Source organism: Phalacrocorax carbo, chromosome 10 (assembly GCF_963921805.1).
Source record: "Phalacrocorax carbo chromosome 10, bPhaCar2.1, whole genome shotgun sequence".
NCBI lineage: Eukaryota > Metazoa > Chordata > Aves > Suliformes > Phalacrocoracidae > Phalacrocorax > Phalacrocorax carbo.
In genome coordinates, this window is record NC_087522.1 from 17050111 (window position 1) to 17063251 (window position 13141).

Here is a 13141-nt window from a genome sequence, read left to right on the forward strand (position 1 = left end):
GCGCAGGAGCCTGCCTCTGATCAGCTGCTTGAGCACCTTCACCTGACTTTGTGCTCTGTGAGGATGCAGGGTGCCCACAGGCCCTCTGCACTAGGGGTGGCTCTGGCCAGGAGCTGCTGCTGCCCCAGGCCAGGGGGCAGCTCAGAGCAGGCACTCCTGCGTTATGGACAGGACAAACACCCCACAGGCACAGCCAGTGCCCAACGGCTGCTCTGACACCTGCAGCAGCACAGCCAGCTTCTCCCAGGGCCCTGCCTGAAGCCCTTGGGTGCACAAACCGTTCTGGAGTAAGCCAGCAGCAAAAGCTTAACAGTTTGCAGTGGGACATCCTCCTGAGACAGCCTCCTCTGCCCCTGCATCCCCCCACTGAGAAGGGCTACCGTCTGTTGCTCTGGGCCTGCCCTTCCCCTGCGCCTCCAGCTCACCCTGTCACGGTCCAGCAGGGAGCAGGGGGTGAAGCCCCCTCTGCTGTGGAACTGACTGGCTCTGCCCCAGCCCCTGCACCCCCAAATCTCTGGGTCTGTGCTGACAGTCAAGAACGATCCTGACTGCGAAGTGTTCAGCAAAGCCATTTATTCCACTTTCCTGCTCCCACAGATCTCTGGGTAGAAACCCACATGAGCACTCCCCCACGCCCCAGAGGGAATTCACGGCACGCTGCCCCGTTGCACCGGCACCCCGAGCAGGAGCCCGGCTGCACTGCGCCAGCGGAGGGGAGCCCTTCCAACACTGGCAGAGGCGCTTGACCAGCAGCCCCATTCTTCAGCTGTGTCTGCTGCAAACACAGCTGCGTCGAAGTCAACACGGGGCATTTAAAAAATAAGACGTTTTGTTCCTTAAAAATGAAACTGGGACCTGACAGCAGCAGCGCGTCCCTGAAATCAAAGCATAATTCTAAGGCTTCAGCGCCCTCACGTAAGCACGTGAACTCTCTGCAGGGGACTGTGCAGGTTGATCTGGGAAGCTCGCTAGAGTTTAATGGCCATAAAAATACATAGCTTTCCCCTGCTTCAGACAAACCCAAATCCCCCCCGGCTGGGCAGTGGAATTGCGTGGGCAGCAACTGCAGCCAGCGACGGGTCGGAAAGTTAGAAGAAAGTCTCTAGTCTCACCCACTTTTAATCAAGCACAAACAGGGTGCCGTCACTCCATTGGCTCAGCCACCGGCTGCTCCACCACAGCGTCTGCCCCCAGCCCTGCCGGCTGCTCCACTGCCTCAGCCACTGGCACAGCTGCTGGCTGCTCCGCCACGGCCCCGCTCTCCAGCCCAGCCACTGGCTGCTCCACTGCCTCGGCCCCTGCCTGTGCAGCTGCCTGGTTCTCTGCCCTTTCTGCCAATTCGTTGCCTGTTTTAGCAGGCGCCACCACCTCGTTCACTGGCTTAGCTGCAGGCATGTTCCCTGTCGCCCCTGCTGCCTGGTCGATGGCCGGCTTCTTTGGCTTCTGGGTGGCAGCCACCGCCTCTGCCAGCTTCTCCTCCGGCACCATATTCAAGATCTTCAGGGCAAAGAGCAGCTGGAATTTGGCGGTTCCGACGAAGGAGTTGCCCAGGAAATTGGGCAGCCCGCCCATGCGGTCCTTCTGGGTATAGAGGGGGACACGGACCATGCCCATCACCTGCAACAGCATGAAGCGCAGCTCAGCACAGGCCATGGCAGTACCGTCCCCCCCACCCTCTGCCCCCACACCCTCACCCCAGCACCCTGCCAGCCCACGGCCCAGGCCTGCCCTGCCCCAGCTGCCAGATCCTGCCCTGACCCCTGCCTGCCCTTGTCTGCCTGCCCCAGCCTGGCTGAAACCCCTGTACAGCTCCTCCCTGTGCCCTGCCAGGCCTCCACTCTACCTGCACAGCCCAGCCCTAGCTCCATTCCCCCTCCTGCCCCTTTGGGGGGATCCCGCTGTCCCAGGCTGCTATGGGGAGCCCCGCTTCCCCCTCCACACCCTGCCCTGCCTGGGGACACCACAGCTTACCCACACATCCCCTCAACCACGCCACAACTCGGGGCCAACAGCCTCCGTTCATGCAGCTGCCAAAACCCACCGAGCGCCTTGCAGGCGCACGGGGAGACCTAGCGCTTGCGCTCTGCTCCAGGGATCAGCCGGGCCCAGCTACCCAGGAGGAAGGCTGCCTCCCGCACTGCCTCCATGCAAGCTGGGGAGAACTCGGGTTAAAGCAACACATCACCGCACCGAGGGTCACGATTCCGGTCCAGGTTACTCAGCCCAGGGCAGGGGGAGATGCCCACCGGATGCGAGACGGACCTCACCCACATCTTGAGGCTGAGCGGGTAAATAGGGCTCTTCCCTACACAGGTGGTCGCCGGGAAAGGCCAGAGCTTGAGCTCGCTACGCTCCAGAGCCCGAGACACAACCCCAGCCAACAGCCAGACCTCCTAATGCCAGCGCTACGCGGCGGTGCACGGCACTCGCCGACAGCAGCTCTACATGCGGTGCATTCCCCCGCTGGGCTACGAGCAACGGCAGCCCAGCAGACCTAGGAGGGAAGCTTCATCTTCCCTGCGCCTAACGCTCAGAGCTCTACACACCCCCTCCCTGGATGTCCCACCTCCAGCCCGTGGTCTCGGGAATGCACCGCGCTGATCTCGATGGTATGCAGCTCCTCCAGGGTCAGCTGCCTGGCGTAGAAGTGTGCCACCACGCGATGTGGCCCCTCTGTCAGGTGCGAGCACAGATAGTCAGCTTCCGTCAGGCGCACACAGCCCAAACCCAAGCCCAGCACCCGATTCAGACCGTCCTCCAGGGACCAGTAACGGCGATCCACGAACCCCCCGGGAAAGCCCAGCAGTCCGTCAAATCGCATCTGCATCTGCAATAGAGGCGCATGGTGTTAATGGGGCACGGCGGAGCCCCCGGAGGGGGGCGAAGGGAGGCGCGGGCGCCCCAGCCCGGCGCCACGGAGGCCTCCGCAGAGGCGGAGGGACACGGGGAGGCCTCTCGGCCGCCGCCGGCGCGGCTCTACCAGCTCCAGCGCATCCAGGACCGTTCACCGACACCGTTTCCGAGCGCTCGCCGCGGCGGGGCCGCCCCGGCCGCACAGCCGGGGGTCAGGCGGGGGGCTCCCACCTGGGGGTCGAGCCCTCCGCCGCTTACGGCCACGCCTGAAGCTACCGCCCTGCACGGGAACCACCGGAGCGCCGCCGCCGCCGCCGCCGCCCAGCTGGGCCCGCCCGCCTGCCCTCAGCCCGCCTCCCCCGCAGCCCGCGGCCCGCCCCAGCCCGAGGGCCCGCCCGCCCCGCCTGGCCCCGTCCCCGTGCCCCCGGTGTTCCCCCGCCGTGTCCCGGCCCCCCGCCCGCCCCCTCACCAGCACGGCGTAGCGCAGCGGGATGCGGCCGAAGAGCATCCCTGGGTTGGGCGCGTACAGCATGGCGTGGCAGGAGTGGCTCCAGCCCGGGCCCAGCCGCATCGCCTCGTACCGCGTCAGCGGCTTCAGCTCGGGCACTCCCGGTACCCCCAGCGTCGGCAGCGGCGGCAGCGCCCCCGCACCCGCCGGCAGCGTCCCCATGGCCGCCATCGCCCCCATGGCCGCCATCGCCTTCCTCGCCGCCCGCCCTGGGAGTCCGCTCCGCGCACGCGCGCCGGCGACGAGGAAGGCGGAACCGACCGCCAGCAAGAACCAGCGGCGGTGCGCCGCGCTCCGCGGCGCCCAATGAGCACTCGGCAGGGGAGCCGGACGCCTAATGGGAGCGGGCGACGCCGTCCGCGTCACTCGCCGCATTAAGCAACGGCCTGCGGAGTTTACGGCCAATCAGATCAAAGGTGGGCGCACCGAAGAGCACGCCGGGAAGGGGGCGGGCGAGGCTAATAGGACCTGTCGCGGCCCCGCCCCTCGGCGCCCTGACCCCGCCCCTCGGCGCCCTGACCCCGCCCCTCGGCGCCCTGACCCCGCCCCTCGGCGCCCTGACCCCGCCCCTCGGCGCCCTGACCCCGCCCCCAAAGCACGGACTCGCGTGGGTGCTCCACGGGTTTATTACTACAAACATAGAGGGGGAAGAAGGGGAAGAAGGGGAAGGGGGGGGGGGGGGAGGGGAATGGGCTTGCCCCGGCCCCACCATAATAGCAGAACAAGGCACACGGCACAGGCAGGGCTCCACAGGGTGGGACCAGGCTGACCCCCATGCCCCCCACCCTGTGGAGCCCAGAGCAGGGCCAGGGCAGCCAGGGAGGGCCGCAGCTATGTACAGGGGTAGTGACAGCAAAGGGCTGTGCTCCGTGTGTACAAAATATACAACAGTAGTGTCCTTCATCTGCTGATTTTTAACCCCAAAATCCCCACCCCACGTAAAAACACAACACCAGCCCCTACCCACAACCCCTTTGCCGTAGCCGGCAGAAAACATGCACGTCTTTTAAACAGAAAAAAGCCAAGCTGGGCTGACATCGGGGTGCAATGTGCCACACACACTGGGTCCCCCAGGGTGGTGAGCACCAGCCAGCCCTGCTGGGGAGGGGTGACAGGCCGTGTGTGGGGTCTGGGGTCCGGTGGCAGAGACAGGGAGGTCCAGCCCTGCTCACGAGAGGCTCTGCTCGTCCTCCAGATGAAGACGCATCTGCTCGAAGAGAAGGGGCTGCGTGGGGCTGCTGGTGCCACGGCCAGGGAGCATCTTGGTGAAGTCAGATGAGCCTGAGTGAGGAGAAAGGGGTTCAGCCCCAACGGTCCCAGTCCTGGCTGGGGTCAGTCTGAGAGCCCAGGCAAGGTGCTCAGCCCTGGAGAGAGGGCAGAACGGGCCAGGGAGCCCAGCACCTCCCCCATCCCCTCCGACCCTAGGCTGGCCACAGGAGACAGGGCTGGAGCCCGCAAGCTCTCTCCCCTCTGCACCTGCTAATGCAGGTTCAGCAAACACCAGGAGTGGGACACCAGAGACGAAGGGGACACACTCTGCCACCAGCCTGGCAGAAACCAGCATGGCCCTGGCTGTTCATGGTGCCCACCAGGCAGCAGAGCCTCACCCAGGAGCCCAAGAGAAGCTGGTGGGGAAGGGCAGCCCTGCCTAGAGTCCTGGCACTCAGGGACAGCAGGGACCCCCAGGAATGGAAATGGAGCCAGAACAGAGCCAGTAGTGCAGGCTAGTTGGTTTGCTGCCCTCTCCTTCCCTGCCTGATGGCCAGGATCAGTCCCATCCCTGCTCTCGCCTGGCTGCCAGCCTTCCCAGGAGGGGTTCTGCTGCCCCACAAAACAGCAATGCACAAGAACAACAGGAAGACGTACCAGCTTACTCCTCTATACCAATAGAGCAGGAATCGGGACCCAGTGCTGCCCAAGACAGGAGGGAGGAAGGCAGACAGAGAGGGAAGGAGACATTAGAGAGGTACTCAGAACAGACTGCGACTCTACAGAAAACAGGCTGCAATGACAACAGTCGGGGGTGAGGACAGCACAGCATCCCACGGCCGCACTTGCCAGCAAAGCATGGCACCCCTCAGCCCTCCCCACCATGACACAATCCCACAGCAGGGGGTACCCACTGCACCCTGTGCTAGCTCAGCCTCCCAGAAGCCAGCCCAGATGGTTCCTCTCCCACAGCCAAAAGCAGGAGCATGGTTCGGGGGCAGGCATGGGAGGCCACTGTCACATAAACTGTGCCACGGAGCTGCCACAGCCCAGAGAGAAGAAGGGGAAGGACAGAGACAAAAGGGTGAGGGAGGAGAGAGAAGGGGAGGGCAAGTTACCTCTGTGTTAGCCCCCCTCGCCCCCAGCTCACTCTGCCCACTGGAAGGAAGCGGGAGCCATGCTCTGGGCAGGTGTGTTTGTCTCATCCCAAGGCTGCAGCACGCTGCCCCAGCTGGGGAGGCTGCCTGCAGGCAGGCACACAGCCCACAAACCCCCAGGACCCCTCTGACCTCAACAGCGCAGCCATTACCTGGCAGGTAGACGTCTACCGGAGGGTCGCTCTCTGACTGCGTCAGGCTCCTGTGCTCGCCGCAGCTGCCATCCTGCAGAACATCTTCGACGGAGGGTGGGCGGCTACCTAGAACCAGCCAAGAGCGCAGCCCCTCAGTCCCCAGACCAGCTCCGCAGGGGGCCAGGAGGACAGGTTGAGATCTTCCATGTGAGGAAGCTCCCTGGGGCCCCCAAGCCCCGCAGAGATCTCAGGAGAGCCTGTCAGACTGGCCCAGGTCACAGTGCCAAAGGGCATCTTCATCTACTACATCTACTACATCTTCATATGTAGGCTCATGCCCCAAAATGCACCCAGCACTCCTTTCTCACCTTGTCCTCATGCCCTCTGGGTGCTGACTGAGCACCAGAGACCCATCCCAAAGACATGGGGCACATGCTGCATGCCCAGTACCCTGGTCATGCTCTCAGCAGGACCACAGCAGTACACGCGACCATCTCCCCCTCAGGTGTGTGAGGAGACAGGGAGACAGCCCATGGCATGGAAAGCTCTACTTGTGTAGAGCTCACAGCAAGGAGAGATGCTTGACAAATAAACCATGGAGACTCATTGATTTTGCTCCCCCATTTCCCAGAAGAGGCCGTGGCACCTTTCCCCAGTGAAGCACAGCAGCTCAGAGATGGACTTTGTGGAGCGGATGTTTCTGAACTTGTATGTTCATTCCCCAGCTGTCCCCCCAACCCCCCACAGCGGAGCTGGACACCAAGACAAGGTCTGGCTGCCCCCACGGCCGAGTGCACACCTACCCTGCTGCAGGGATGAGGCCTCCTCGATCTCTTCCCCTGTCATACTCTGTAAGAAGAACAGCACAGGTTACTTCTGTGGGCTGGAGGCCTTTGCTTGCACTTGTCTCCTGTTCTGGCTTTATCCACAGAGCTGTGCTCAGGGCCAGGACTCTTTTCAGGGAGCGAGCAAGTGGCCACCCACCAGTGCTGTGGCACCATGGGCTGGGATGGAGGGGTTTTACAGGCAAAGGCAGTGGGTGCTGGAAGCCAAGCAAGGCCCAGCTTCCACCTCTGCCCCAAACACTGCTGGGCTCACACAGGAAGCTGGGGGGAAGTCAACTCTGACATGGCTCCAGCCAAGTGACCTTCCAATGCCCAGCTCCCAAAGAGGAGTTAGGGGCAGAGGGTGCAGCTATGCCCTTCCCTGTGGAGCCCTACGAATAATGAAAGGCAGCTGAGACAGTTGGCTCTGGGCTACTCATGCTAACAAGCTCATCTTTACCCTGTCACTCAGGAAGTGAAGGCCCTTCATGAGGCATATCTCATGTCCCAGAAGAAGCCCCACCAGAAGAGCTCTGGCTCAGAGCAGCTCCCCAGCAGAGCACACTTACTTCTGGAGAGCTGGTCTCTCTCAGGACCAGCTCACCCCCGCTCAGTGCTGGCTGTGAGTCAGAGTCCTCAGAGAGCTTCTCTTCATCCTCCTCGTGGATCGGGGATGAGGGAGACCGTAGTGTGCTGTGGCAAAAGAAACTCCATTTGCAAGGAGCTGCAGTGCCGCCAGCACCACAGGCCCTGGCTGATTTGGTGGCAGCAGCCTAAGTTGTCACTACCCCTGCCCTGTCCCTCCACCAGTAGCATAGGCCAACATGCATGAGCAGGAGCTCAAATTATTGGGCTAAATTCAGCAGGACCCTCCAATATCAGCTACATGGAGAATAGCAGCAGCAGAGTTTCTGGGACAGAGCCAAGCAGTGCAGACCTTCAGCACAGTAACACAACTTGGACAAATCAGCCTTTGCGTGGAAAGCAAGAGGCCCAGGACCCACACTGCTCCTCACACCTTCAGGGGCTCCCTTCCCTGGGGGAAATTTGGAATGGAGCACAGCGAGGAGTGCCAGGAACAAACCCAGTCTGATCCCACCTGTATGGCCCCACAAGGGACACATGAGGGCACCTGCAGTGGGGTGCCCACTCCACAGCACCCACACCTACATCCTCCATCACAAGGCCACTGGAAGAGGCTTCAGACAACAACTAAAGAATATCACTCAGCATTTTGTGCTCTGAAATTCAGGTCACTTCTCTCCCCATTCTTTTGTTCTGGGGGAACTCCAAGCAAAGCTGAAATCCAACAAGGTTTGGATGTCAAATGCAAACTGAGGGACTGACTGTGTTGGAAAGGAGACATTTCCATCCATTGGATAAAATCTCCTTGTTAAAAATCCTCTTTCTTTTGGTGACAAAGCCAGCCCTCACGAGACATAAGCCAGTCAGCTCAGGCTGAACACAGGAGCTGTGTCCCAGTTCTCTTACTGGCGTAAGTACCCACTGGCCTCCTAAAATTCTGAGTTAGTGATACCAGCGATGGGACCAGCCAGAGCCCTCTTCCTGGCTGGTCCTGCATGTGGCCTCAAGCCCTCAGGGCTTGCAAGAGGAGCGGACCCCTCCATCCCCATGCTGACCTATCTGGAGACTTGCTGCGCTTGCCCTTTTGGTGGCCACTCTCCACGGCTCTGTCCATCCCAACAAGTGGTCGGCTCGCAGGTGGCATCCCATCCACCATGCCAGAGTAGTTGATTTCATCATACAGAGGAGCCGATGGGATGGAGGGGGAAACAGAGCGAAGGCCATTCAGCGCTTCCAGCAAGGAAATGGGCTCATAGCCTGGAGGGACGTTGTCAGAGCTCTGTGGGCAAGAAAGAGAGGGGCATGTTAAGAAACTCTCACCAGCCTGGAAGCACCCCTATTAAGGGGAGGCCCTGCTGCAACCCAGCTCTGCACCTCCCACACTGCACTCCCAAGCAGCCCATCCTCACAGCCACCTCTCCAGAGAGCCTCAGCCTCCTTCCCCTGCAACAGCCACACTTTCCCCTTTGGGCTGTAACACTGATAGTCCAGGCAAGTTTCCAGAGCAATGCCTGAGAGACTGGGTATCTCAGCAAGCCAGAACATGGCTCGGCAGCTCCCCTGCCATACTAGGGAGCTCTGTCAAGAGCAAGACAAGGAGGATGAGAAAGCAGGTTCCTAACAAAGCTGCTATAAAATATATTGGTTTTTCCTCCTAAAAGTTCCCCCGATGGTTTAGAGACCCTTCACCCCATGCGTGCTTCCAGCCCTGGTACACGCAGCTGTTTCGCAGCACTATCAGTGTCACTAAGAGAGAGTCAAAGGAAGAGAGCATGTGTGCACCAGCTGAGAGCTGGTCCCCAAAGCCTACATCACTTCCACTTCTCCCATGGTCTCAGTTCTCTCAGCTGCTAATGATGGCTCTCTGCATAGTCACCTCTGCTAAAAGGTAGAAAAGGGATCATAGAATGGAGGAGCGCAAAACTGCACCAATTCCCTCTATAACTCACTAAGTTGCCAGTCAAAGGAACCCATACAAAGCCATTAAACCAATGCTGGTTTAACTCAAAAAATCCTCCTGCTTATAAAGATCCTGTGGAATCAGAGACAAACAGGGTTTATGCTACAACCCAGTAGGCCACAGGCAGCTCAGCCCAGCCTGCTGCAAAGAGGCAAGACTGCAGCAGTCCAGGCTTACATTAAATTGAGCTGTTTGAGTCCTGTATCCTCAGGGAGGTGGTTCTATGTTGTACCTAAGATGGCATGCTACTGCTAAGCCTGCCATGAACTCCCATAGCTTCTCTGTGCCTGATCTCCCAATCACACAGCTTCAGATGAGCCGGCCCAACAACCTGTTCCAACCCAGCCATTAATCTGGTGTGAGTTGATCGCTGAACTGACTTACTTGTGGTCACAGAAGGAGCTAGATCTGACAGGGAGGAAAGAACAAGTGAAACCTGGGGTCAAGCATCAACACACATTCCATAAGTATTGCTCTTGTGATGGTTATGAGCTTACATTGAAGACCACAGCTGGTGATTGCAAGATAACAAAGTCAGCTGAGCAAGGAATCGGTTCACAGTTGCTGCCACCTGTAGGCAGTGGGACCAAAAGCCATCTCCATGAAAACATCATTTCCAGGCATCAGCTCGGAAGTGTTATTTTGTGGACATAAAAGCCAGGGGGGTTTGTCTCCCTGACTCATATTTGGGACATTTTCTCCTGGCTGTAAAGACCAAGGATTGAGGGTTGAAAGGCTGCTCATTTTGGTTCACTGTGGTGAAAGCTCAGGTTCTGCAGCACAGCTAAGAGGCTAGAGGAGGATTTCTCAGCCAATGGCTACAACACCCTCGCTGCAAGTTACTGAGCTTTCAGACAACCCTAAGAGACACTGCTGTCTCCTGGAACACTTGCCACTACACCACCCATAGAGCCCACTGCTGCAGCAGGAGTACTGCTAGTCACTGCAGGAGGCTTGCAGAGAGCCAGGGTCATGCCAAACTTGCAATAGCCTCATTACCTGAACCCAGCCTCAGGTTTTCTCCAGACCTGACAAGCATGGCAAGCCACATTCCTCATAAGGCTGAGCATCTAGGCCAGCTTAAGCAAAAGAAAACTGCAGCCTCCCTGTTACCAAGGACAGCTGTAGCTGCATATGATGGGAGTGCACAAAGGGGACACAAACAGACCCTTCAGGGCCTGGGACCAGCTCAGAGAGTCCACAACGAAACAAGCTCCACCCTTCCTGTTTCTGTAAATGGCAAAACAGCCCATTGCAGCCAGTGTTCCTGAATGCAAGACCTGGTCCAGCTGTGCCTATTTGTCTACCTGTACATCCCAGCACCAGGGTGGAAAACACAACAGCATGTGCCCACGCCAAACTGCCAAGGGGATGAGACAAGTGCAAGGACACTTTTGGGTGAGCCAAGGGGACAGCAGCTTGCCCACAGTCCTACAAATCTATGAAAATGTCCTGACCAGGAACTATAAAGCAGCCAGGCTCAGGACCTGGGGCCAGGCCCTGAGAATCAGTGTCAGACCCCTGTGGCAAGCTGCTTCCATCTTGCTTATTTCTCTGCACACAAACCAGGGAGGTTAGTGATCATCCGTGCAGGGTGTGAGCATCTCACCTCTAACATGAAGGCGGTACATGGAGTGTTGCAGCCTGTGCAGAGGCATGAGTCAAACCCAGCGTGTTAGCAAGCCCTCGCATGTGTAACACTTCCACGTGCTAGTGACACCACTGGCAAAGAATTGCCGTAGGAGCCAAATACAACCAAGTCCACTTACTGTTTCCCTTCTAGGTTTCCTGTTGGGCAGGGAGACAGTGCTCACTTTAAGGGGTTTAAAGGGACACTGTCAAGAGAAAACCATGTTTTAAAGAAGTTGTTTCTTGAGGTTAGTGACACAAAGAGACATACAGTATCTCCTCACTTCGCTCCAGGTGACACCTGCTTCATGTACACAGAATGCTCTGCTTCACAACAATCCTTGGGGTTTCTCCCCTGCCCTATTTCTTAGCCCCAGTTGAAGACAGCAGGGATACAATGCTGCAGAGGACAGACGGATAAAACCAGGCTTTTTCCTGTGACAATATCTTTCTGTTCTCCTGAAAAATCTGTAAGATAATCTATATGCAGATCTCCTTCCCCTCACTCTGATCTCATGTGTCTCGCCAGATCCAGCTGTGCAACAGCACTGCTCAGGCAATGAGCTTCTGCCCTCACCACAAAGGGACATGTGACCGGGCTGCAAGGCCACCAGCACCACACACTTTCCATCTCACGCTCGCTCAGCTGCATGCCGAGATCCCGATCCCTCAGGGAGACCGGCACAAAGAGGCCTTTCTGCTACCGTGCTAGGAACCCCGATGCCAGGGGCATTTCATTAGAGCATGCTGCCACACAGATGTGTGTGCAAGTCAAACTGTAACACCCCCCCATTTTCCCAGCTCCCACCCTGTCATGCCCAGAGTCTGCTGGGACAGGCCCTGAGAAACTTTCTCAGACTTAGGTTTCTGTGGATTTGTTACCTCCAAAAGACAGAGAGCACTTGGCTAAAACCAATTGTATTACTAATCCTTGAGAGGAGAGATCCTGGCTGTCTAGCAAGGTTGACAAGAGAGGCTGCACTGTTCAGGAAGACCCCGCTCCAAGGCTTGAGTGTGCCTCCTGAGGTCCCAGGGACACAAGCCATCAGGCTGAGCAACTCATGCACATGCAAGCTGCCTGCTCAGGCTGAGACCAGCGCCCAGGCTTTGTACACAGGGTTGCGAGGTACTTACAGAGTGCTCGTCATGGTCAACACTCTGTGCCAAGACAGGGCTGAATGACACTGGCGACAGAGCCCCCGGCTTCTTCCTCACAGCCCGGATCTGCAGCAGGGCACGGAAGGCTAGGAGAGAACAGCAGGCAGGTGACCGTGTGGCCAAACAGGACCAGGCCATGCCAGATGTGTGCTGGAGCTACTCAGCTCACTGCAGACAGGCAGTCGGCACAGGGAAGCTCCCTGTGTGCAGGGGGAGCAGGACCACGGAGCACACCAAAGCCAAGCACTAGGGTCTAACTTCTAGCTGATCAGTCTATTTTGGGAAGGGATCTGCTGGCCTGAAAAGTCTGGGTACATGTAGCCCTTGCAGAGAACAGGTGCTGCTTGCCCCAGTACAGTCATGTACAAAGTGATTCAGGCCTAATACCATACAATACAGTAAGAAAAACATAAGCTTAGCCTCGGGCAGCACACTGCAAGCTACAGAATGGTGGGGGGCTTCACGCAAAACCACTTTGGGTTAATTCCAACCCCACAAGTCTCAGCCCTGGGGTCCAGCTGGCACTGGAAGCACTGCTCCTGCCATCATCTGCTCACTCACTGGCCAGCACCATGGTGGTGACAGGCTCTGCAACAGCTGCAAACCCAGCCAGAGGGTTAGTGGGTGAACTCCTGTCTCCAGCACAGTGATCCCTTAGTCCTCCCACCACAACAGCTTTGATATCCAGTCTTTGCCCACAGCCCTATTTTCTATCTGCAGATCTTTAATATTGTTAGTTCTTCCGTGCCAAGAGCACATATGAATGAGCCAGACAACTGTTCTGATGCAGCTGTAAGAACTTGCTTGTACGTAAGGAAAAACCCAGGCATTTCTTGTTGCACCCAGCTGCTTGCAAGATCAGTCTAGAGCCAGAGGACAGAGGTACAGATCTATCTTCACTGCCTCTGCACTCCCCAGAAGCAGGTTCCCAGAAAGTCTGACATGGGGGCACCTTCCAAACAAGTACTCTGCTGCAGCATGCAGATGAGGTAGTGCTGTTCCTGTGCTTTAAGTTGTGCTACTTATAGTCAAAGCTGTCTGGCACTTCCTCTGATAAAATCTTACTTTTGGTTACTGCATCTTTGCCAAGTTTGAACTGTTTATAGACTTAATTTCTGAGGCCA

General features: G+C 58.1%; 2 protein-coding genes across 6 annotated transcripts in view; both read right to left on the minus strand.

Moving 5' to 3' along the window:
• Positions 1 to 558: 558 nt before the first annotated feature.
• Positions 559 to 3701, minus strand: NUDT16L1 (nudix hydrolase 16 like 1). 2 transcript variants are annotated; one of them, XM_064462058.1, is made up of 3 exons: positions 3323 to 3694; positions 2567 to 2827; positions 559 to 1617 (listed from the first exon to the last, which is right to left on the minus strand). In XM_064462058.1, the coding sequence occupies exons 1-3, from the start codon at positions 3548 to 3550 to the stop codon at positions 1144 to 1146; spliced, it is 963 nt and encodes a 320-aa protein (XP_064318128.1). In that variant the 5' UTR covers positions 3551 to 3694; the 3' UTR covers positions 559 to 1143. The 2 variants fall into 2 exon arrangements, with proteins under 2 accessions (XP_064318128.1, XP_064318129.1); XM_064462059.1 differs by lacking the exon at positions 2567 to 2827 and having other exon boundaries at positions 3323 to 3701.
• Positions 3702 to 3971: 270 nt separating this feature from the next.
• Positions 3972 to 13141, minus strand: part of MGRN1 (mahogunin ring finger 1) — a 54399-nt gene continuing 45229 nt past the window's right edge. The window contains exons 11-18 of one of the 4 annotated variants that reach the window (XM_064462054.1): positions 11994 to 12103; positions 11000 to 11065; positions 8326 to 8549; positions 7255 to 7378; positions 6661 to 6710; positions 5880 to 5983; positions 5228 to 5272; positions 3972 to 4642 (exon numbers count right to left, since the gene is read on the minus strand). In XM_064462054.1, the coding sequence (XP_064318124.1) occupies positions 5232 to 5272; positions 5880 to 5983; positions 6661 to 6710; positions 7255 to 7378; positions 8326 to 8549; positions 11000 to 11065; positions 11994 to 12103 (719 nt within the window). In that variant the 3' untranslated portion in view covers positions 3972 to 4642; positions 5228 to 5231. The remainder of the gene's footprint in view (positions 4643 to 5227; positions 5273 to 5879; positions 5984 to 6660; positions 6711 to 7254; positions 7379 to 8325; positions 8550 to 10999; positions 11066 to 11993; positions 12104 to 13141) is intronic. The other 3 variants (XM_064462052.1, XM_064462056.1, XM_064462053.1) reach the window with 3 other exon arrangements.